The sequence below is a fragment of the Gastrolobium bilobum genome, unplaced genomic scaffold (genome assembly GCF_033153095.1).
Source record: "Gastrolobium bilobum isolate Gb01-03AN ecotype WA unplaced genomic scaffold, APGP_CSIRO_Gbil_v1 utg7904, whole genome shotgun sequence".
NCBI classification, from domain to species: domain Eukaryota; kingdom Viridiplantae; phylum Streptophyta; class Magnoliopsida; order Fabales; family Fabaceae; genus Gastrolobium; species Gastrolobium bilobum.
The window spans coordinates 439443-462341 of record NW_026899548.1 but is presented as its reverse complement, the minus strand read 5'-3'; the positions used below and the strand labels follow the sequence as shown (position 1 = coordinate 462341).

The 22899-nt window shown below is 32.9% G+C and overlaps 2 protein-coding genes across 3 annotated transcripts; both read left to right on the top strand.

Moving 5' to 3' along the window:
- Nucleotides 1-6205: 6205 nt before the first annotated feature.
- On the top strand, nt 6206-11502 carry LOC133291314 (beta-glucosidase 46-like). Of its 2 annotated transcripts, XM_061489564.1 has the most exons (12): nt 6206-6379; nt 6620-6686; nt 7018-7076; nt 8954-9029; nt 9136-9210; nt 9307-9394; nt 9484-9736; nt 9926-10041; nt 10114-10369; nt 10459-10561; nt 10632-10740; nt 10910-11502. In XM_061489564.1, exons 1-12 carry the CDS (start codon nt 6209-6211, stop codon nt 11199-11201), a joined length of 1665 nt encoding a protein of 554 aa, XP_061345548.1. In that variant the 5' UTR covers nt 6206-6208; the 3' UTR covers nt 11202-11502. The 2 variants fall into 2 exon arrangements, with proteins under 2 accessions (XP_061345548.1, XP_061345549.1); XM_061489565.1 differs by lacking the exons at nt 10459-10561; nt 10632-10740; nt 10910-11502 and having other exon boundaries at nt 10152-10281.
- Nucleotides 11503-12135: 633 nt separating this feature from the next.
- LOC133291277 (beta-glucosidase 46-like) lies at nt 12136-20872 on the top strand. The gene is made up of 12 exons (XM_061489510.1): nt 12136-12285; nt 12526-12592; nt 12851-12915; nt 16435-16510; nt 16596-16670; nt 18772-18859; nt 18955-19213; nt 19402-19517; nt 19618-19873; nt 19954-20056; nt 20126-20234; nt 20471-20872. Exons 1-12 carry the CDS (start codon nt 12145-12147, stop codon nt 20691-20693), a joined length of 1578 nt encoding a protein of 525 aa, XP_061345494.1. The 5' UTR covers nt 12136-12144; the 3' UTR covers nt 20694-20872.
- Nucleotides 20873-22899: the final 2027 nt, after the last annotated feature.

The window sequence follows — 22899 nt, the reverse complement described above, 5'->3', positions numbered from 1 at the left end:
GGGAGGACCCCAAGCGGAACCAAAAACATATCAGAAATGTACACTATCAGTCTTGAGGGATTACCCCAAGCAGACATCAGTGCACATAGGATCAATGGCCAGAGATAATCACATAACAGAGGCATGCACAGTCAATCCCAAGGGAGGACCCCAAGCAGGAATCAGTGCACATGTTCCCAAGGGATGACCCCAGGCGGAACTCAACATATAATAGATATATTCACAGTCAGTCCCAAGGGAGGACCCCATGCAGACATCATATAGAATCAATACAAAAATCACATCAAAACCTATCAAAGTAAACACATCAAAACATATCAATGTAAACACATCAAAGCATAACAAAATAAACACATCAAAACATATCACATCACATCATCATATAGTTCCATGTGAATGCATCTATATCATATATCCCATACATATCATACAACCTGACCACAGTCCGTACACTATGGCGGAACACAAAGTAAGAGCGAACCCCATAAACATAGAGCTTACCTCTTGAAGCTTTACAATTTGCTTACTTGAAGAACAAGCTGCTTATCTTGCTCCACGAGAATCCAAACGTCCACAGTCCCTAGGCACACCTAGAGAAGAAATTCAACACAAAACTCAATAAAAAGATATAATGCTATGTAAATATACAAGACACACACTTTATTGTTTATTTTCTTTTTACTTAATCATATTAAGTGATGAGTGGGTGGTTCTTTGTTCAACAAAATCTCCACAAAATTCTACATATTCACTTAGTCTTAGGATAGTCCCAAAAGGCCCTTAGAACACTCATTACTCCTCTTAGCACCTAAAAGCCTATTTTTCTCAATTTAAGGCAGAATGCCCATTACAAAGGAACTATAAGATTTCTCTTTGTCTAGTGCCTAAACCCAAGCTTAGTCACCTATATAAATTATTTTACGCATATAAGTGTTCTCACTTTGCGAAACAATATCTCCGAACATATACCTCCTTTGAAAATGGCCCAAAACTCATTTTAAGGCCATACAAAGGAGTTATTTTATTTTCTTTTTTTATTTCACCAAAGCGAAGGTCCATACACCTTAGAATATTATTTCACGCATAAAAGTATGCTCACTTTGTAAAACAATAACTCATAGCACATACTTCCTTTGAAAATAGCCATAAACACCTTTAAGGCCCAAAGAAAGAACTTATTCATTTTTCTTTTTAGCTCACCCAACCAAAGGTTTAAACATCTAATCATATAGTCCTTAGACCGTATAAGTACTCATTAACACAAATAAGCACTCTAAAGACATACTTCCTTTGTGAATGGCTAAGAGGCACATAAAGGAAATCATGACAACTTCATGATTTCAATGCTTTAGTTCATCAAATTCAAGCTTATCACGCACCTCTAATCCAAGATTCATTAATTCATATATACGGTATTGTTCATCTCTACAGTACTATTCATGTATACGTCACTATTCACGTATACGACACTATTCAAAAATACGGTATATTTAATTTTCCAAATACATTTTCACCGTTAAAATTCTCATCTAAACACTTTTCTCAACATGAGCTAAACCTGAATCAAGCTCTAACATGCTCAATCAAACCAAATTTTCAAAATAAAAACCTAAATTCAATCTTCATAAAAACATGAAAAGGAAGGAAATTTCTTACCACAATGCACTCTAGAACAAAGGAGAGATGAGTTTCTAAGCTCCCATGGCCTCAAGCTCCATCAAAATCCATCTTTTCCATGAAATTCGAAATATTTGGGGAGAAGATCTCTCTACGGTGAATCCCACCCGAAAATACTGGTACCAATGGATTTCTCTCAAAATTTCTCACAAGTTTGGCTTTGGAACGGAGTGATTTGGAGGTTTCTAGCTCAAGTTATGAGACTTGGAAGATTTGGTTTCAAAACCTTTCTTTCTCTCCTTCGCTCTCTGTCTCTGTCGAAAGGAAACACGGAATAAGAATGGGAATAGTAATTCCCTTAAGTCACACTTATATTAGTTCATTATATCAGCGGGTATAAGCTCATCTATCTACTCACCTCCATTCATTACCAAACTTTACCCAATAGACTAGAATATTTTTCCAGTCATTTTTCCATTTTTACTTTCACTTTTCGGATAACTTTATTTACCTGTATTTTTACCCCTTAACTGTCATTTTAACTCCTTTTTCACCAAAGATGACTTTATTTCTTTTACTTCTAATTATTCTTCAATATTAAATCCACAATTATGAGTGAGGGTTATTATATTGGCAAATGACACAATGGTGGCAAGAATGTCAAAACTTGTTGAAGAGGCTTCCAGTAGAAAATCTCGATCACAAAGATTCATAGATAATTTTCCAAAATACTATCTTCCAAGGGGCATTTCCGTCTGATCATCGTTCCCTATTTTTTAGTTGCCTTGTTATCTTCAAATACCACCTCCAAGGTGGTTTTTTCAAACAGTGACTTTTACATCACTTTACACACAAATCTTAATTGGATGGGAAAAATGGTTGCCTAGCATTTTTTTTCCTAAACTTCTACCAAACATGGTGTAATCAAATATCCACTCTCAGTTACCCATCAATCTCACAACAAACTACCTACCAAACACCCCCGAGAGTATACGATGGTTTTCTTGACTAAAAGCGCCGTTTGTTTAGATTTATAGAAAAAGCAACTTTTATTTTTTTATTTTAAAAATATTTTTATAAAAATAAAGTTATTTATGTTTTTATAAAAATATTTATTTTTTGAAAAAAAAATATTTAGCTTTTGACTTCTGCTTTTTTTAGAAGTTAAATTTTTTAGTAAAAGCATATTTTTAGCTTTTTTGTGACTTCTGCTTTTTTAAAAAAACATACATCCAAACTAGGGGTGGTAAACAAATCATGGGCCTTTGGCTCGGCTCGTGAAGGCCTGAACTTATATGACTGAAATTGGTTATTGAAACCAGGCTTGGACTTGTATAAAAGCTAGTTTAATAAAAAGGTCTCATACTCCAATTCAAAAGCTCGGATTTGGAGCCTCTCAGGCTGACCTAGTATATTAATTTTTATTTTTTTTTATAATTTTTATACTACTTGTAATAGCTCTCTCTCTCCTCAATTCATTTCACCCCATTTTTTTGGTTAAACAGATTTTTTGAATAATTTTGTTCTATATTATGCTGTTTGGGTATACATTGAATTTATGAATATTTATGGAATTACTGATGTTGTTAATTATGTATTCTGTTTGGATAAATTTTTGTTGTCTTATCTTTTTTTTAACAGACTAAACCAGACTTTTATTTTTTGTAAATAATACAGGCCACAAGCCGATAATTATATTCATAACAGGTAAAAGGCTAGGTCAGGCTGACACATTTAAACACAGACTTAGCATTTTAAGACTAAAGCTCGGCTCGGCTCGACCCACCCCACTAACACCCCTAATTCAAACGAACTAGCCCGTTGGTTTGGATTTTTAGAAAAAGTAGCTTTTATCTATTCCTTATTTTAAAAGTGTTTTCTACAAAAATTAAGTCTATTTGTATTTTTATATAAATATTTCATTTTTGAAAAAAAATATTTGACTTTTGACTTCTTCTTCTTTTGCTTCTTTTAGAAGCTAAAATTTTTAATTTTTAAGAAAGGAAGGTTTTTGACTTTTTTGTGACTTCTGTTTTTTTTTTAAATAAATATCCAAATAAAATTAAAGTGATAAGTGCTTTTTTCTCCTGAAAAAACAACTTTTGAAGGGGAAAAAGCTCATCCAAATAAAAGTGAGAAATATTTTTTTCCTAAAAAAAGTAACTTTTTAAGAAAAAAAATTCATCCAAAAATGCCACAATTTAATAATCATGTTGAGTAACTCGATTTCATAAAGTATTATCAAGCACCGACACCGCTTTTGATGTATGGTCATTAAGATAAGATGTCCACGATGAAAATAAAAAACTTTAATTGCACCATTATAAATGTTAAAGAAATTAGGACATGGGTATAGGGAGAATCTCAACCCACCGGCCCCCACTACACCATAATCCAACCTTCTAAAGTCTTAACAATTATTACATTTCTTTAATTGGCTTGGTGTCAAATAATTCAAATCCTTGTCATTCGAGCCTTTTCTCTCGTGGAAAAATTTAATATATTAAAAGCCTACCACTTATTCAGTGGAAAGAAACTATCATGGCCCACACCCAAAAAAGAAACTTCTCCCGCTCCGTATGTATTAAGTTTGATAGCAATATTTTTTTTTTTTTGGTGAAGGGCACAGCCCGTAACAAAAATAAAGAAATTACATTAAAAAATGTCTAGCTCTGTCAACAGAGTTAAAATCAGCAAAAAACAACCACCTAATATCAGGAGAAATATGAAAAATCATAAAATCTTCTTGATCTAGCTTACGAAGTGGAAGATTCGCAAGCCAGTCAGCACAAGAATTGCCTTCCTTGTAAGTGTGCCTTCCTTGTAAGTGTGAAGCAGCCTAACAGTTCAGTCCTTTGAGAGCCATTCCCGTATGCGGGTCACTAAATGAGACTCACAGGATTCATCACTAAGTTTGGTGAGCAAAGTGATAGCATATGCTGAGTCACTTTCCAAAATAATTTTCCTCCAACCCCCTTCCCAAGCTATTTTCAATCCTTTCAGAATATCTCACAGCTCAGCTATAATTGTTGTGCAGTAGTCTATTCTATAAGAAAAAGCTTCCAACCATTTTTCATCCGAACCTCTAATCAATCCCCCACAAACAAACATACCTGGATTACTTTTAGAAGCCCCATCAATATTAATCTTTAAGGTAGTGTTTGGTTCGGGAGAAATTTTTTTTTATTAGGGAAATGTAATTGATAGGAAAGTGGTTGGAAAATGAGTTTGATAGGAAAATGTAAAAAAAGTTGTTTGGTTGACCCAAATATTACCAGGGAAATTTATTTAAATATGCAAAATCTATGTTCGGAAGAAACTTTGCACCTGTTTTTCACTTCCCCAGTCATCTCAAAATACCACATCTCAAATGGTATTCTGTAACAGTGAATTTCATCCAAAAATCAACACAAAAGTCATTTTCTCATCTATCCTATTTGCCTGATATTTCTGAAAAAAACCTGAAACAAACGTGTTATTTTCCAATATCCAGCTACACTTTCCCATCAATCTTAAAATAAACCTTCAACCAAACACTACCTTATCCAATCATCATCAGGGGGATCCATCTAATAAACTTCTCAATCAAAATAGTCCTATGCAAACTATTATTATCTGAATCCACAGATAACATAATCTCTCTAGCGAAAGCATCCAGATTATACCTGTTAAACAAACTGCCCCAACCGTGCATCATATCATTCCTCAAGTCCAAGCCTTCCAAATGGTTATCCCAAACAATAGCGCGCAGGGGATATTAAAACAGATAGAAGACAGCGTACGTACGGATTAATCTCTACCTGCGAGATTTCAATCTGCCTACCGAACGGGATTAGGATAAAACTAGGCCCCTCCATCCGTAGGGCCCTATTAAATTTCCTGATCCTTATCTGAATTTGCGGGATTAGCACAGTGATGTCATCCTATTAACCTATAATAACTTAGGCTTTTATTGAAAAAAAAATAAAAATTTATGGCAACACATAAAAAATCAAAATTTATATATATGGATCCTGATCTTTTAAAAAAAATAAAATTGGTGGGGCTCATTTTTTTTTTTTTATATTTGCTGCACTGAAAAAAATGATGCAATGACAGCATAATTCTGAAACCCAATAATCAATAACTATAATGGATCCTAATATACTATTGGTTGTATTATTAATATTATTATTTAATTATTTTTATCAATAATCATTTTTATTTCGTATTAACCACATAAATTTTAGATAAAAAAATAAAAAAAAATGATATTTATCCTTTTAAAAAATATAAAATATGTCCTTTTCAATTAGAAAAAAAAATACACAATAGAAATCATATGAAAAGAAAGTGAATACTTTTTTTATTTTAAATTTTAAATAAAATAATCATCATTTAAGAAAAAATAATAATTTTCCCAAAATAATAGGAGATTACTATGCAAATTAAACTTAATCCTGTTATGCACGTCTTTTGTGTTCCCATCCCAGGAGTTGGTGGAGAATGGGTAGTTCCTCCATCCACGTCAGCTTGAGTAGATAATATGTGAACGAATATAAATCTCCCATTGACATTGAGAACAAACTTCCAAGAGTAGTTAGAAAATCAAATGCGGTTTTCTACATTTCAGAAAGCCGTGTCTATGGAGACACAGATACTCCTGTTCTTGTTCTTGTTCTTGTTCTCATCGTATGCTATCACAGCAATCTCAGAAAGGTTTGATCAATCTTCTCCTTTTCCCAGCAACTTTCTCTTCGGCACTGCTTCTTCTTCATACCAGGTTTACCTTCACCTTGATGCTTGTCGTTGCTTCTTCTTGTGTGTTCATCAATCACAATTCCCATATTAACCAGTCCCATTAATTAAATCTGGTCCGTTTGATTTAATAAAAAAATAAGATTACAGATTACTCTTGTGTGAGTCCCTGAGCATGCTGCATTAAACGCAAGAGCTAGCAACTCTCAAGGATATCACTGAAGTCTTCGTATTCTAACCTTGGCTTATTTAATATTCTTCGTAGTACGAAGGTGCTTACTTGAGTGATGGCAAAGGGATGAGCATCTGGGATGTCTTCACTCACACACCAGGTCATAAGATCAACAACAACTCTATGTCTTGCTCTGTAAAAATACCATAAAGTGCTTAGCCTCTGTTTATTTCAGAGGACGCTTGGTACGAGAGAAATTTTTATTTGTCCGGAAATCTCGAATTTCAAAAATATGATTTTTACCTTCAGTTTACGATAATATTCAAAAACCTAAAGTTTAGAAAAATTCAGTTTCCCGAAAATTCTACAAAATGTCGCGTACCAAACGACCCCTTAGTTTTATATATTTTCAGCCCTTTGCTATATTTTATGTAATTACTTTCTTTTATATACTGATCAAGCTTCAGCTTTATTAAGTCAATATACTACAGGTAGTACAGATGATGGAAGTACTGGTGATGTTACGGTTGATCAATACCATCGGTATCTGGTACACATATCAAAGTTCTGTTCTATATATTGTATTCGTAAATCATATTTACTTAGGGAAAAATGTCTATACTTTTAAATTACACAACTTACATCCTTTCACTCTCACAAAGAGGTGGGACCCACAACTTTATTTTTTTTTGTCAACTCTCTCTCCTCCTTTATCTATCTCTTTCTCTCTCTTAAAATGACACAACTTTACATCCTTCAAAATTATACACACTTTTCCCATTTACTTATATATAGAAAGTTATATGTGTAGATATTGTTGGATTTAAGTGATTAATTACAAGGAGTTTGTTTTTTTCATATTGGATAAGAAAATAAATTTTTTTTACACACATTATAAAAGAGTGTGCCATTCATTTTTATTGTTTTTTATTTTTTTTAAATAAGTGGATCCCACACCACACTTGATATATCTATAACATGAGATTATAATTCTCTTATAATATAAGATTTATTTTTCCCTTAGGTCAAAAAGTTATAACATAAGATTCATGAGTTCATGTTAATTCATAATTAATTCGTTTAAATTAAATAATTGAATATTATATATTTATTTGAAATTCAACTCAAATATATCATAACACAGTCAATGAACTTAAAAAAGAAAAAAGAAAAAAAAGAGAGAGTTGTACTTTTACTCGTAAATGGCTAATTCTAATAGGACAAGTTCGTTTGAAATTATTTTAAGAAAATGTCAATTCAAATGATGCTCTCTGTTTTTGGCGGAGTTCACAAGATAGCAAATGCTGGCACATATGGAGGTTGTTTGTTGTGGGCCGGCCCAAGAACTTTCTTTCCAAATATAGAATAAAAAAGGATGAAGGGGAAATTTAAAAAAAAAAAAAGTATAAATGAGATAATTTTTTACTCAAAATAGTAACGGACCACAAAAAGTGAGATGGACCGGAATCATAAAAAAAAATCCCGCACATATGACATATGTCTAGGTATTGTAAATCATAAAAAATTTAGAATTTGGTGCCTATGTGTCTCTGTTTGTTTTTTTGCATAGAGAATGTTGTTGGAGATTTATAAGTGACCGATAAAAAGTTTCACATTGGAAAAAAAATTCATATAAGTAAAAGAATCTATAAACTTAAAGTTTTAAAATTTTGGGTTAAGATATAATGTTTGGAACCCTTTTGTTGTGAGTTTGTTATTTAGGCTTATTTGATATGTGGATAATACTTTCTCCCCTAATTGGGCTCCCTCAAACTGTTGTCCAAGATATCAGAGTCAATAATGAATTAACTTAAGGTGACGGATTTGAAGAAGTGAAAATCCTCGTTAATATTCGAAGAAACTTCTTTTTTAGAAGAAGCTAATGTAAATTTAAGGTTTTGGATTTAATTATAGTGTTTAAATTCACTTAATTTTGTTAGTCACTGATCACATGAATAATGGTCTCTCCTCGGCCTGAACTCCCCTGAGAGCCCAACGGACCTAACCAAGTTAATGAAACAATCTCTTCCCTCCCCGTATCCCTCTGGGAATTTGATTCCATAAGCCAAAAGTTATAGATAATGAAAATTGTGTAATTTTATTTTAAAATTTCTCGTAACTTCATCTAACTTAAGTGTCTGCACCTCTGCACCCATTACAGGGGCCATGTTAAACGCATCAAATCAATCGATATATTGACCAAATAAAGCCAATATATATTACTTAATTAGTGTAGAAAAATATCGTGTACATCGACAAATCATCTCTCATAACTTTATACACCGCATGATTCATGCACCGCATGATTAAATATTTTTACCGGCTTTAATTCTTCTTTCAGAGTCCAAACGAAATAAAGCATTCGATTCTGTTAGTTTTAAAAGCAAAGTAAAAGATATTCCAAATTTCAATTTGCAATTAAAACAGGAGGATATAGATCTAATGGAAGATCTCAAAGTCAACAGCTACCGGTTTTCAATTTCATGGACAAGAATTCTACCAAGTATGCTTCTTGCATTGACAATATCTGATTGATATCACTTAGAAGATATTAAGAAACATGTAGATCACTGTCATTCACAAACAGAATTTGCACTGATTGTGAACAGAAGGTAGATTTGCAGAAGTCAACTTGGCGGGTATTAACTACTATAATAGACTTATAGATGCGTTGCTACTCAAAGGTATGATTTGAATTTTCCAATGACTTGTGAGGCAAAGAACAGCATAAGGGTTCGTTTTCTTTGACCTGCATTTGTTCTCAATTGTGCAACTCTCAGGGATCCAACCGTTTGTAACATTGTTCCACTTTGACTTCCCTCAAGAACTTGAGGACAGATATGGAGGTTGGCTAAGTCCCCAATCACAGTAAGCAACTAGTTCTCCAATTCATTTGTTTTTCTAGGAGATTCTGATTTTGACTTAATGGTACTAAACATATTTTGACATATATGCAGGGAAGATTTTAAAGTCTTTGCGGACATATGTTTTAAATCCTTTGGTGACAGAGTCAAGTATTGGGTAACCTTTAATGAGCCAAATCTTCAAGTCCCACTTGGTTACCGTGGAGGTAAATTCCCTCCATGTCGTTGCTCTGGCAACTTTGGAGATTGCAGAGAGGGAGATTCGGAGAGGGAACCCTTTGTGGCAGGCCATAATATTATCCTATCACACGCAGCTGCAGTTGATATTTATAGAAACACATACCAGGTAGTTTGGTTCGAAGATCTCAGTAACCCCTTTCAAAAAATTTAGTATGCTACGGACTCAAATCTGTTGAATTTCCATTTAAGCCAATCAAAATAAATTATGATGCTAGTTTTACTAATCGAAGTGGAAGGTAGTACGGATTCCAAAACATGATAAACTTTCTGTATTATTAATTAATGGCACATGTAGACTGAGCAAGGAGGGAAAATTGGCATTGTCATACACACTGACTGGTTTGAGCCGTACAGCAATTCCACAGCAGATAAATTGGCTACTGAAAGAGCACAATCATTCAGCGTCAACTGGTAAAATTTCCTCTTTGTTCATAGCTCATTCAACTATAAAAGTATATAAAAAATTTAACTATAAAAATACAGGTTCTTGGATCCAATCATATTTGGTGAGTACCCAAAAGAGATGGAGATGATTCTAGGAACTATCTTACCCAAATTTTCCAGTAATGACAAAATGAAACTGAATAGAGGACTGGATTTCATTGGTATCAATCACTATGCAAGTTACTATGCCAAAGACTGCATATCATCAGTGTGTGAATCTGGGCCTGGAATCACCACAACAGAGGGTTCATATCTACAAACTGCACAAAAAAATGGTGTCCCAATAGGAGAGCTTGTAAGTACTTCAATCTTCTGAATTTTGATGATCCTCACATTTTAACCCTGCATGACCAGGTCGGTTCTGAAACCTCTATTGTTATGTAGACTCCATTTGATTGGCTCAATATTTACCCACAAGGAATAACGAAAACTGTTACCTATTTGAAAGACAGATACAATAACACTCCAATATTCATTACCGAGAATGGTAAGCAAAGCACATTAAGCCCCTTTCACATTGAGTTTCTGAGCATTTCTGACTACCCAACGTTTTGTAGGATATGGCAATTTATATGATCCAAATCACACCGAGGAAGAATATCTTAATGATTTTAAGAGAATAAACTACCTGTCTGGACATTTAGATAACCTGATGGCAGCAATAAGGTATGGATATATATATATATATAAATCAGAATAAATATTTCCACCTATATATCAATACACAAATATTTTTACAAAAAATAAAAATAAAAAAGATAAATCATCCCATTGTTTTTACCCTTGGACACAAGTAAAATATACCTGAGGATTTGTGCCTTGGTGATGTGATCAGGGAAGGAGCAGATGTGAGAGGTTACTTTGCCTGGTCCTTGCTCGACAACTTTGAGTGGAGATATGGGTTTACAGTGAGATTTGGACTTTACCGTGTTGATAATGCCACACTCAAGAGAACTCCAAAATTATCAGCAAGTTGGTACAAACATTTCATTGCAAAGCATAAAACCGATAGCATTATGCCCCAACAACATGACAGGGAAAAAGAGAAACTGGAACAAACAATTCAAGGCAAATACCAAGCTTGGAACCACCTCATTAACATCATTAAACAATTCAAGGCCTTCTGAAACCATCTCTTTAACATCATTAATCAATAATCTGGGGAATTCACATGCAATCAAGTATTAGACACGTACGGATATCATTTACACGGTTGATTTTGCATTCTTATCTACATTCTGTTCGGTGTAGTTTCTTTCTACCGATCGAGTGGCACAGCTAACATGCAAATGTTAGCAGATTATACTCTGTCCACTTACGATAATTATCAAGTGTAATACTTTGTTAGAGAGTTGTGGGATTTAGTATTTCTGTAATTGTTAGGATATTAATATTCTTAAAGTTTTTTTCGTCGCTTATTCTTTTTGGCTTGGGTATTAATATTCTTTATCAATTGTTAATTGATATTTATAGAAAAAAAAAATTTATTTATACGAGATGTTTATTTTTTAATATTATATATATTTTTTTAATTTAACGTACATCAGAATTTAATGAATAAAATATTTAAAAGTAATAATTTTTTATTTACTTGTTTAAAAAAAATTATTTTTCATATTTATTTATGCATCTCATTCACTTAAAATATAAATAAAGCGTTAGTCTCATTTATATTACAATTTCATGATATATGTCATATGATATTAACCTATCACTGACTGCTAAAAGAATATTTTCTTAATTCATTACACAAACTACCTAGAAATGTGGAAGAAGTGTAAATTGAAATATATATATATTCTTTGTTTTATATTATAAGGAAATAATGTAAGGTTTTTTATTAATAAATATCATGACTAGTAAATAAACAATGAAATTAATGTTTTTCATTGTTATACGAGATAAAATTATTTTCTAAAGAGATAACAATATACAAGACCTATTTTTTTCTTCTTCTTCTTCTCTTCGTATCGTCCCATATTAGATAGAAATATTAATCTCGTGGATAATCTTGCACATATATAAGATAGAAACCTATCATTGACCTCCACCGCCAAAAGTAACTCTAGAATGGGGTTCTCCACATTATTGCTGAAAACTCTCGTTGTGGAGATAGTGTTGCTTCCTGTGCTCGCAGCTCTCTCAAATGAGTTGGATCTATCTCAATTCCCCAATAACTTCCTCTTCGGGACTGCTTCTTCTTCTTACCAGGTTTACTTTCAAGCACTCCCAGCATATATACACACATATATATGTATTCTCTCTCTTCATTTTGATGCTTTATGTGCTTCTTGTGTAATCATCACTTGCTTTACACTCACTCACTCCCACATATATCAACAACACCCAATAAGAAAATCCAGTGCAGCTAATCGATAAGGATCTTGTTAGATGACTGAATCTATTTTATATTTTAACTATTATGTATCCTCTTCAATCGTTAACGTACAGTATGAAGGTGCTTACAAGAGTGATGGCAAAGGGCCAAGTAACTGGGATAACTTCACTCACGGACCAGGTGATAATATTAACAACTCTGTTGTAAGCTGTGACAGAATTAAAAAATGTTTCAGATAATTACTCCGTCCAAATAAATTTCATTGCAATTTAATCAAAGTTGTACATTGCTGAATGAATGGAACTTTGTTCCCTGTGTCACTTTCAACTCATCTTCTTCTTCTTCTTTTATTAGAAGAATCTTTTCAGCTCATCTTTTTTACAATAAAATGGGTCCTTTCTTAACAAGCAATTCAATTACATTAATGACTATATGCAGGTAGAAGAAGAATACTCGACGGAAGTAATGGGGATATTGCGGTTGACCATTATCATCGCTACATGGTATATAGTATGAACTTCGTTTTTTTTTTTTTTTTTTTGGTAACTAAGAACTTCGTTTTAACTTACGCGTTACTCTTTAAAGTTATTTTTATAATCGCCACTAATATTTAAACAGTAAAGTATGGTCCATGCGCTCCGCGTGCATATTCAAAGTCGTTGGTAAAGATTTTTATTAATTTTTTTTTGGTAGACTTGTTAAGTATTAGACTCTAACATTTTTACAGTGAATGTAGATAAATTATCTACATTTACTTTTAAAATGATGTCATTTTTTGTTAAAAATTAAAAAATTATAATAAAAAAGACAATTATAACCCTAAATAATGTATTATTACAAAAATATCTTAATTTTCGCCCAGAATAACGTCATTTTAGGCTCAATATAGATAACTTATCTACATTGACCGCAGAAAAATTGAACCCTAATTATTAAGGGTTCGTTTTTTCTGCGGTTAATGCAGATAAGTTATCTGCAGTAAGCCTAATACGACTTCGTTTTGGGACAGAAATCATGGTATTTTTATAATTTTAATTTATTTCAGAGTTATTATAGTCTTTATAATTATAATTTTTTAATTTTTCAATCCCAAAAAAATGTCATTTTGGGATAAATGCAGATAATTTATCTGCAGTAACTGCAGAAATATTATTCTGAATTATTAAACTATAAACTTTATTGTTGTATACCAAAAAACAAGTGCAAAATTATTGATAAATATTTTAATTAAGGGTTTTTTTTTCTGCAATTAATGCAGATAAGTTATCTGCAGTAAGCCCAATATGACGTCGTTTTGGAGCGAAAATCATGGTATTTTTGTAATTTTAATTTATTTCAGGGTTATTATAGTCTTTATAATTATAATTTTCTAATCTTTCAATCTCAAAACGACGTCGTTTTGGAAGTAAATGCAGATAACTTATTTGCATTAACTGCAGAAATATTTTTATGATATTTTAATAGGGAAAAATTTTGTTATGCTCAATCAAGAATTTTTTTTTACATCACAACAAAACAACCATTTAATCATAGGCTTTAATGTTTCTATAGTGAATGTAAATAAGTTTTTTACATTCATTCCCAAAACAACGTCGCTTTGAGTTGAAAAATTAAAAAATTATAATGAGAAAGATTAGTATAACTCTAAAATAAATTGTAACTACAAAAATACCTTGATTTCTGTCCCAAAAAAACATCATTTTTGGTTCAATGTAAATAACTTATCTAGATTGACTGCTGAAAAATGTAACCCTTAATCATATGATTGTTTTTGCAAGTTTACATTTACAGGACCAATTTGTATGGTCGTTATTATTGCGCTAGCAATATATATTCTTGTTTAAAATTATAAGAGTAAATACTCTTTTCGGTCCTCAGCAAATTTTATGATGCCCGCTTTAGTCCCTAGCGAATAAAAAGATTATTTGTGATCCCTAAGAAATTCAAATTGGACTCATTTTAGTTATTTAGAGTAGGGGTGTTCGCGGTCTGGATTGGATCAGTTTTGGAAGTAAAAATCATCTGATTCAATCCCTTCGGTTTGACCATGTAATCATCCATTCGGTTTGGACTTTTTTTCAAATCCGATCTGATCCAATCCAATTTTTTTCGGTTTGGATTGGATCGATTTTCGGTTTTTTGAAAATCCCAAAATTTGTTCGATGCAGATAACATCTTTTGTATATATATTGGCTTTGTAACAAAAAATTGAAATACAAAAGCATCAGTAAATGATAATATAGTTTTTTTTTTGGGACAATGAGATATGAAGCTCTACGCAGATGAAATGATGTGACTAGGTTTTTTCTTGGGTTTAGTTGATTGGTTAATGAGTCTTGAGTTTAAAAATTTTTGGGTTATGATTGGAGAAAGACCTAAGTAGGTAGAGGGAAATTAATATATTGGATTGGTTTGGATTGGATCGGTTTTCATTAAGCAATCCGAAAATCGTTTCAATCCAATTAAAAGTTGTGGTTTTTTTTCGGTTTTCGGTTTTTCAATTTTCGGTTTGTTCGGTTATCGATTTTTCGGTTCGGTCACGGTTTGAATCGGTTTGGATCGGTTGATGAACACCCCTACTTTTGAGGGACTAATATGGGTCTTTTTTGAACTTGTGAAGGACCACAATTTCAACTAAATGGATCCATTTTGAATTTCTTAAGGACCATGAATAGCCTTTTTATTTGCTAGAAACTAAAGCGAGCATCGTAAAATTTGCTGAGGACTAAAAATGATATTTACTCAAATTATAAATTAATCGGGATTAGCTCAATTAATAAAATAACTTGTGAGGACTCAAAAATGTTAAAATTGTTTTTTAGTGTTGTCCATTCATCTGTAGGTCAGCCATTTTAAAAAAATGAAGAGTAACTTTTTTTTCAATTTTTGATTAAGATGTTACCATATAGTAAATAATTTTAGTATGCTAAACATCTTACCCACAACCTTCTTCCATATTTTTCGTATATATTGTATGACAAAGAAAAAGTTTTTTTTTTTTTTTTTGGTATGCTACAAAGAAAAAGTTTTAACTAAAAGTCTTTATGCTCATCCCTTTTTTGTTTAAACGTAAGTCGGCCACAATCTATTTGGCTTTTGTGAATAAGTAAAAATTCAGTTATTTTTTAATTCTCTTCTCTTTAAAAACAAAAGATCAGCGAAATATAATTTTATAAAAAAAATTAGGAGAAGAATATTGTAACAACTAATTAATGCTAATACCAATATTACTACCATTCAATCTCTCCGTTAAATTGATTATGTTAATCCAACGATTATATTTATTTTCATCTTTGTTTGTTTATGATTCTCCATATTTAATATTTTATATTTATTTTTACCTTTGTATGATTATGATTTCCCATATTTAATACTTTCACATTAAATATAAAAAATCATAACCATTCAAAGATGAAAATAAATATAACCATTGGATTAACATAATCGATCTAACGGTGAGATTAATTGGTAGTAACATTGGTAGTAACACTAATTGATTGTCACAATATCTTATCCCAAATTTTTATTATGAAAAAAAAAAAAAAAAAAAGAGAAAAGCTAAAAGCCTTCCATAGAAAGTTTTTAAGATATATGCAGAATTTTTGGAATTCTTTTCTATTTTATAATTTTATCATTATTTTATTATCCTTTACCCTGATTTTCTTTAATGACCAATCATTTCATTTTCCTCTTCAAAACCCCAAGAACATCATCAAAATTTTATATAATTATCAAATAATTTTAACTTTATCATAGATGTCCAATCAAAGATAAAATTTCATAAAAATAAAAAAATATCAAAATCCTAATTAACATAATTATCATCAAATCCATATCTTATTAAAGATGAAATGCTTAAACTAAAAAAAAAAAAAAAAAACCAAAAGTAAGAAAAATCCTTACAAAAAATGACATAATAATACCCAAATAGCATAATAATCCCAAAACCATATTGTAACTCCTAAATAATCATGTTTATTCATTCTGCATGAAACTTGTATCATGTGTGGATCCAAACACAGGAGGATATAGATCTAATAGAAGATTTGAAAGTGAACATCCATCGGCTTTCTATATCTTGGGCAAGAATTCTTCCAAGTATGGTCCTCTGAATTATCAAAATATAAGTAAAATGCTCCAACTAAGATTTTAACATGGAATCTTGGTATATGACTGTGAACAGAGGGTAGATTTGGTGAGGTCAACTGGGCTGGTATCGGCTTCTATAACAACCTAATCGATGCTCTACTACTCAAAGGTAACTTTCAGTTCTTTTATTTTCTATTGAGTAATGATAGTTACCCGGAGGATTTTCCTTACAGACCTCACGAGCAAGCAAATAAAACTAACTGTCGAGTTAATTTAATCATTTAATTAGTTATAGTTAATCACAAATTTATTTCAATTACATATGTTTGGCAAATGATTAATTAATTATCCTTTCTAACCTCGGAAAATGATTAACAATATATGATTAACAATGTTTTAAAACTCCACCCCACCCCCCGGGTTGACCCGGGTCAACCCTGACCCTTCCCCTCTGAGGGTTGGAGTCACAAGTTGGACCCTATATGCATATCGACTCCTCCGACCCCCAAAACCCGGCCGAATTTCAGTGACTCCTGGGTCAAAGGGGTCAAAGGGGGTCACTGCATGTTTTTTTTTTAAAATAAATTCCACGAAACAAAATTGTTTTATTAAAAAATAAAATAAAAATGCTTGCAAACCTAAATCTAATCGTTCTCTTCTCTTCTTCTTTTTTTAATAAAGAAACGTTCTGGCAGGGGAGACACTTGTGTGTAACCCGCCAGGGCCAGGGCAGACATGTTCAACCTCTATGAGGGTTTACGCCAGGGACAGCGGCAAACTAAACCCGCTTTACAGTTTACCCATCAACAAGGGCCTTTAAAGCGGTCAGAGGGAGTCGAACCCACGCCCTTTTGGGGTATGGACCGACTCCTTAGCCACTTGTGCCGCACCTTGTTGACTTCTCTTCTAATGTTAGAGAATAATATAAATCGTTAAAAAGGTCCTTACAAAACACCTTAAGGTTTTTGGTTGAAGTGGTTCTTTACATGGTATCAGAGCTTGAGTGAATAAGGTCACGAGTTCGATCCTCACCGCCCCCCACTTGTGGAATTAAATAAAAAGCACAAAAGGTAAACAAAAAATTGGGCTTGTGCAATATCCACGCTTCAAGCCCAAATGGCTCTTGCGTGAGGGGGTGTGTTAGAGAATAATATAAATCATTAAAAAGGCCCTCACTCAACACCTTAAGGTTTTGGGTTGAAGTGGTTCTTTACACCTTGCGGCCTAGACGTCTTCAATCTTCACCTCGCTGCCGTGAATCTTCTAGAAAAGGTAAAAATTTTATCTATTCAAATGAAAACCTTACGATCGTCGATGAAAAACAAAAACTCATTCTTACTTCATTTAAATTTTCCTTTGTCAGGGATCTTCTCAAAAGAGGGGTCAGCGTAGTGATCCAATTAGAATATGAGTTTTGTACTTTGCTATCTTGATATTTTAATTAGGTTGTGTAATATTGACTTGTGATCGTAATTTGTGAATTTTGTTAAGTATATTTTGAATTTTTGATGATTGTTGGCTATGAAGCACCGACACTTCAAAAACCTTGACGTGTCGTGTCCGACACTTCCCGACACTCTCGGACACTCCGACACTCCAACACACGTTATAGAAATTCAAAAAGGGTTCAAAGGTTACGTTGCGTTGAGTTTTTATTAGATTCGTTGGATTACAATTACCATTTTATTGAGTTTAATATAAATATTGGGGATATCTTATGTTTCTTTGCAAAATTTATGAATATTATAAGTTTAGATTCATTTTTTTGTTAAATTGTTGAATATTAAATATAATATATTCTACATAAATTAAAAATATTATTTAATATCAAAATGTGTCTTAACGTGTCGAAATCTAAATTTTTTAGAATTAACGTGTCAAAGTGTCGTGTCGTATCGTGTCACGTGTCCCGTGTCAGTATCGATGCTACGTAGATTGTTGGTTTGTTTTTTAATATTTTCATATAGAATATATTTATATTTATATATTTTTTTAATATAAAATTGGGTCAGCATAGTGACCCCGTGACCCCCCCCCCCCCCCCCCAGTTGAACCCGTGACCGCATGACCCCTGACCTCGGCCGGGTGGATGGTCAGGCCGGATTTTTAAACAGTGTGATTAAGTGGTCAGTTTGACTTTGACAATTGCTTAATAAACACGTGATGTTAGTGAGGGAAAACCATGTGTAACAAACATTACCTTTTTTTCATTGAGAGTAAAAATCTGTCAAGCCCAAGAGTGTAAAACATGCGTTTTCTTTTTTCTACAGGGATCCAATCCTTCGTGACTCTTTCTCATTATGACTACCCTCAAGAACTGGATGATAGATATAGGGGTTGGCTAAGTCCCCAATCACAGTAAGAAACCAGTTTTCTAAGTTCCCTGAATAGGCTTCAATAACACGTTGACCATACAAGCTCATAAAGATCATATTTTTATGTTGTATGAGCAGGGAAGATTTTGCATTTTATGCGGACCTATGTTTTAAAACCTTTGGTGATAGAGTCAAGTATTGGGTCACCTTCAACGAGCCAAACAGCATAGTGCCACTTGGTTACCGTTCAGGTCTATTTCCCCCATGCCGCTGCTCTGGCTCATTGGCATTGGTAAACTGCAGAGAAGGGGATTCGGAAAAGGAGCCCTTTGTAGCAGCCCATAACATTATCCTGTCACATGCAGCTGCAGTTGATATCTATAGAACCAAATATCAGGTAATGTGATAAAGTCATCAGCATCATAACTTAAGTGAGTACCCTATGAGAGAAGAAAGAACTTATGATAACACCTATAAAAATAACTTTGAAAACCCAGTTATTTGATAAAAGCACGAAAAGATATCAGATTAAATATTTGAATCATTGTAAAACTTTGTATATTGTGTGTGCGGATGAAACATCAGACTGAGCAAGGAGGAAGAATTGGTATAGTCCTTCAACATGAATGGTATGAACCAATCAGCAATTCTACTGTTGACAAATTGGCCACCGAAAGAGCAAGGTCATTCACCTTCAATTGGTATAATTCTCCTTTAATAGCTTGTTCTATTTGTTTACACTACTCCCCCAGTAAAGTAGGGATGAGCACCTCATACTGTAAACAATTTATTATAATGCAGGTTCTTGGACCCAATTATATTTGGAAAGTACCCCACAGAGATGGAGGACATTCTTGGAAGCCTCTTACCCAAATTTTCCAGTAACGAACAAGAGAAACTCAAGAAAGGGTTGGATTTCATTGGCATCAACTACTACACAGCTTTCTATGTCCAAGATTGCATGTACTCCGTGTGTAAGTCAGGACATGGGGTCTCCAGAACAGAGGGTTCATACATAAAAAGTGGAGAGAGAAATGGAACCTCAATCGGGGAACCTGTACGTACCCTCAAAACTTACAATGATGATCACCTTTTCCCTCATGATTCACCAATTCTGAAGCTTCTAATGTCATGCAGACTTCGTTTAGTTGGCTTAACATTTACCCAGAAGGCATGGAGAAAACAGTTACATATGTAAAAGATAGATACAACAATACTCCAATGTTTATTACTGAAAATGGTAAGCAACACCTATTATCCTTTTTGGGCAGACTTTCTGTGCATTGCTGAAAATACAAACATTTTATAGGGTATGGCGAACAAGACAATCCGAATTTCACTTTGGAAGAACATCTTCATGATTTTAAGAGGATAAAGTATATGGGGGATCACATAGAGGCCCTGTTAGCAGCAATAAGGTAAGAAAATAAAGGGGAAAAAAACATATATTCTAGCAATATAAAACCAATGGTAAGGATTCCAATTTTCACTATATTGTTATTTATTTTGTCACTCTATCATCTTACTATAATTTTATCTAACCAAATGCCGAAACATGTTCATCATGTCTGTTTGCTTTGACACTAGTCAAGCATCTGAGAATAAAAAAGAAAAAATATTCTATTCCATTTTTCTCCAACCCTTTCTCTTTCAGGAAAGGAGCAGATGTGAGGGGATACTTTGCCTGGTCATTGCTAGACAACTTTGAGTGGATATATGGATATACAATAAGATATGGGTTCCACCATGTGGATTATGCCACGCTGAAGAGAACTTCAAGATTATCAGCAAGTTGGTACAAGCAATTCATTGCAAAGCATAAGGAAACCTCTTTACCAGGAATGAGAGGGCAAGAAAAACTGGTACAAATCACTTGAGGCAGATAAAAGGCTTATAACACTAATGCAGAGCCTTATCAGCTACACTTAATAATTTAGAATATCTTATCAGTGCTTTTGTCTTTAATATAAATAAACTAGAATACTCATTCACTCTTCTGGCCTGCGTGTTCAAAGTTGATTGATTTGGCTAGAAAAGAATATTTCAAACTTAAGGTTCACTTATGCTAGTGCAATTCAACTTCCTTCAGAACCATTTCCTGAACTTGCTCTATGTTGTTAAAGTTGAAATAACTCCAATCACAAATCCACAATCATATTAGTTTCTTTCAAGATGAAACCCTACACTTGCTAAAATAATGTACCTTTAAAGTACTGGGTCGACATCTTTTTTATGTCTATACCTATATATGAAGTGACGAGACCAAGTAACAAATAGTTGTGTTCTTCCACCAAAGAGGCTGAACATGTTGGAAATCGACACACAAACACACAGATCGAAACATAAAAGAGAAAGGGAGAGAAAAATCGAAATAGTGGTTTACCCTAATTCATCTAATGTAGGCTACATCTAGTTTGTTTCTACTATATTCATGGGATCAAGCTTGTCTGTACTATGTTCACCTAATCGCCCACTTATTCCAAGTTACTAGATTTATAAAAGAATATAAATAGTATTTAGAAGATCCTAATAACAGTTATTCATGGGCCCAAGCTCAAATTACTAAGTAAAAGATAATTACAATAAGTTAGAGGCCCACAACAGTATCAGGCTTTTACGGGACTCCAGCTGGCTTTCTGCTGACCCGTCAACAAGGGTCTTCGTTAGTATGCGAATTAGGGATCCCCATTTGGCTTTATGCTAACCCGCCAACAAAGATTTTCATTAATATGCAAATTATAAGTCATACCCAACGAATCAAATGACCAAGAAAAAACTTGCAAAATACATTTCTACCAATTCGCTCATTATTCATACAAAAGAACCAATTATTCAATTGTAACATTCTTACTTTCGAAAACGTTATGCTAACAAATTCACAATCATATTCTACCAAAAGCACACGCACCTCTGTCCCAGGCAGCAGAAGCTCAGGTAGCCATCGGTGACACCGCCGCCGGCGGCCAACGTTGACGCCAAGCCCACGGAGATCGAATTTAGGGCCTAAATGTAGGCTGCAAGATTAATGAACCATAATATGAATAATGGGCTCTCAATAAAACTGAGCTTTGTTTGGGCCTTGGTTGTATATTATTAGTTCATTAAAAAAAACTATTTTGACCAAAAATCAGTTTTAAGAATGCAAAATTCATAAAAAAAATAAAAATATAATACATTTGTGTAATATAAATTGGGGAAAATGTTTGTGCTTTTAAAGGATATAATTTGTGTCATTTTAGATTTTAACCGTTGATTTTAGTCAATCAACGGTTAGGATTTATTGAATTTATTGTGAATTACTAATTAATTAATAAGTTTGACCAAATAAATCCTAACCGTTGATTGACGGAAATCAATAGTTGGGATTTAAAATGACACAAAGTTATATCTTTTAAAAGAATAAATATTTTTCCCATATAAATTAAGGAAATGTGTTTCTCATATTACAGAAATTTATGCAATCATTTTTTAACTATATATTCCTGAGAGTACATAATTAAAAGAAAGCCAACAACAATTTTTTAACTATGTACTTTCAGGAATACATAGTTAAAAAAAATAATTATAATATTATAACTATATACTTTTGAGACTATGTAATTACAAAGATTTGTGTAACATCAGAAAAAAGCCACCCTATAAATTATTCACTTGTTGATTAGAGTCTGCACTCTGGAGAACTAGGTTCCCTGAATTTGGTCATTTTATGATTTTATCTTTGTAATTCTGACGTTATACTCTACGAGCACCGAGAAATTCTTAATTGTTTTTTTTAAAGCCATTAGAGTTAATTAATTAAAAAGTTTCTATACAAAATGATGGAAAATGTATAATGACCATCTAATGAAATGAAATCATATGAGTTGTATTATATACGCCTATTTAAACAAAGGATATAACCAAAAGAGAAAAATGTGTGTCATTTTAAATGACACACCTTACATTATTTCACTCTCACAAAGAGGTGGGACTCATATTTTTAAAAAAAATTCCCTCTACTCTCTCCCATGATTTATCTATTTCTCTCACTTAATATGACACAACTTTATATCCTTTAAAATGATACACACTTTTTCCAATCCA

What these genes read in the sequence shown, in the direction of transcription:
- LOC133291277 (XM_061489510.1), top strand. Translation starts at nt 12,145, where the DNA reads ATGGGGTTCTCCACATTATTGCTGAAAACTCTCGTTGTGGAGATAGTG. An exon ending in TTGGGCAAGAATTCTTCCAA is followed by an intron (nt 16,511 to 16,595) that starts GTATGGTCCTCT and finishes GACTGTGAACAG; the next exon opens with AGGGTAGATTTGGTGAGGTC. An exon ending in AGGTCATTCACCTTCAATTG is followed by an intron (nt 19,518 to 19,617) that starts GTATAATTCTCC and finishes ATTATAATGCAG; the next exon opens with GTTCTTGGACCCAATTATAT.
- LOC133291314 (XM_061489564.1), top strand. Translation starts at nt 6,209, where the DNA reads ATGCGGTTTTCTACATTTCAGAAAGCCGTGTCTATGGAGACACAGATA. An exon ending in TGGCTAAGTCCCCAATCACA is followed by an intron (nt 9,395 to 9,483) that starts GTAAGCAACTAG and finishes ACATATATGCAG; the next exon opens with GGAAGATTTTAAAGTCTTTG. An exon ending in CAATCATTCAGCGTCAACTG is followed by an intron (nt 10,042 to 10,113) that starts GTAAAATTTCCT and finishes ATAAAAATACAG; the next exon opens with GTTCTTGGATCCAATCATAT.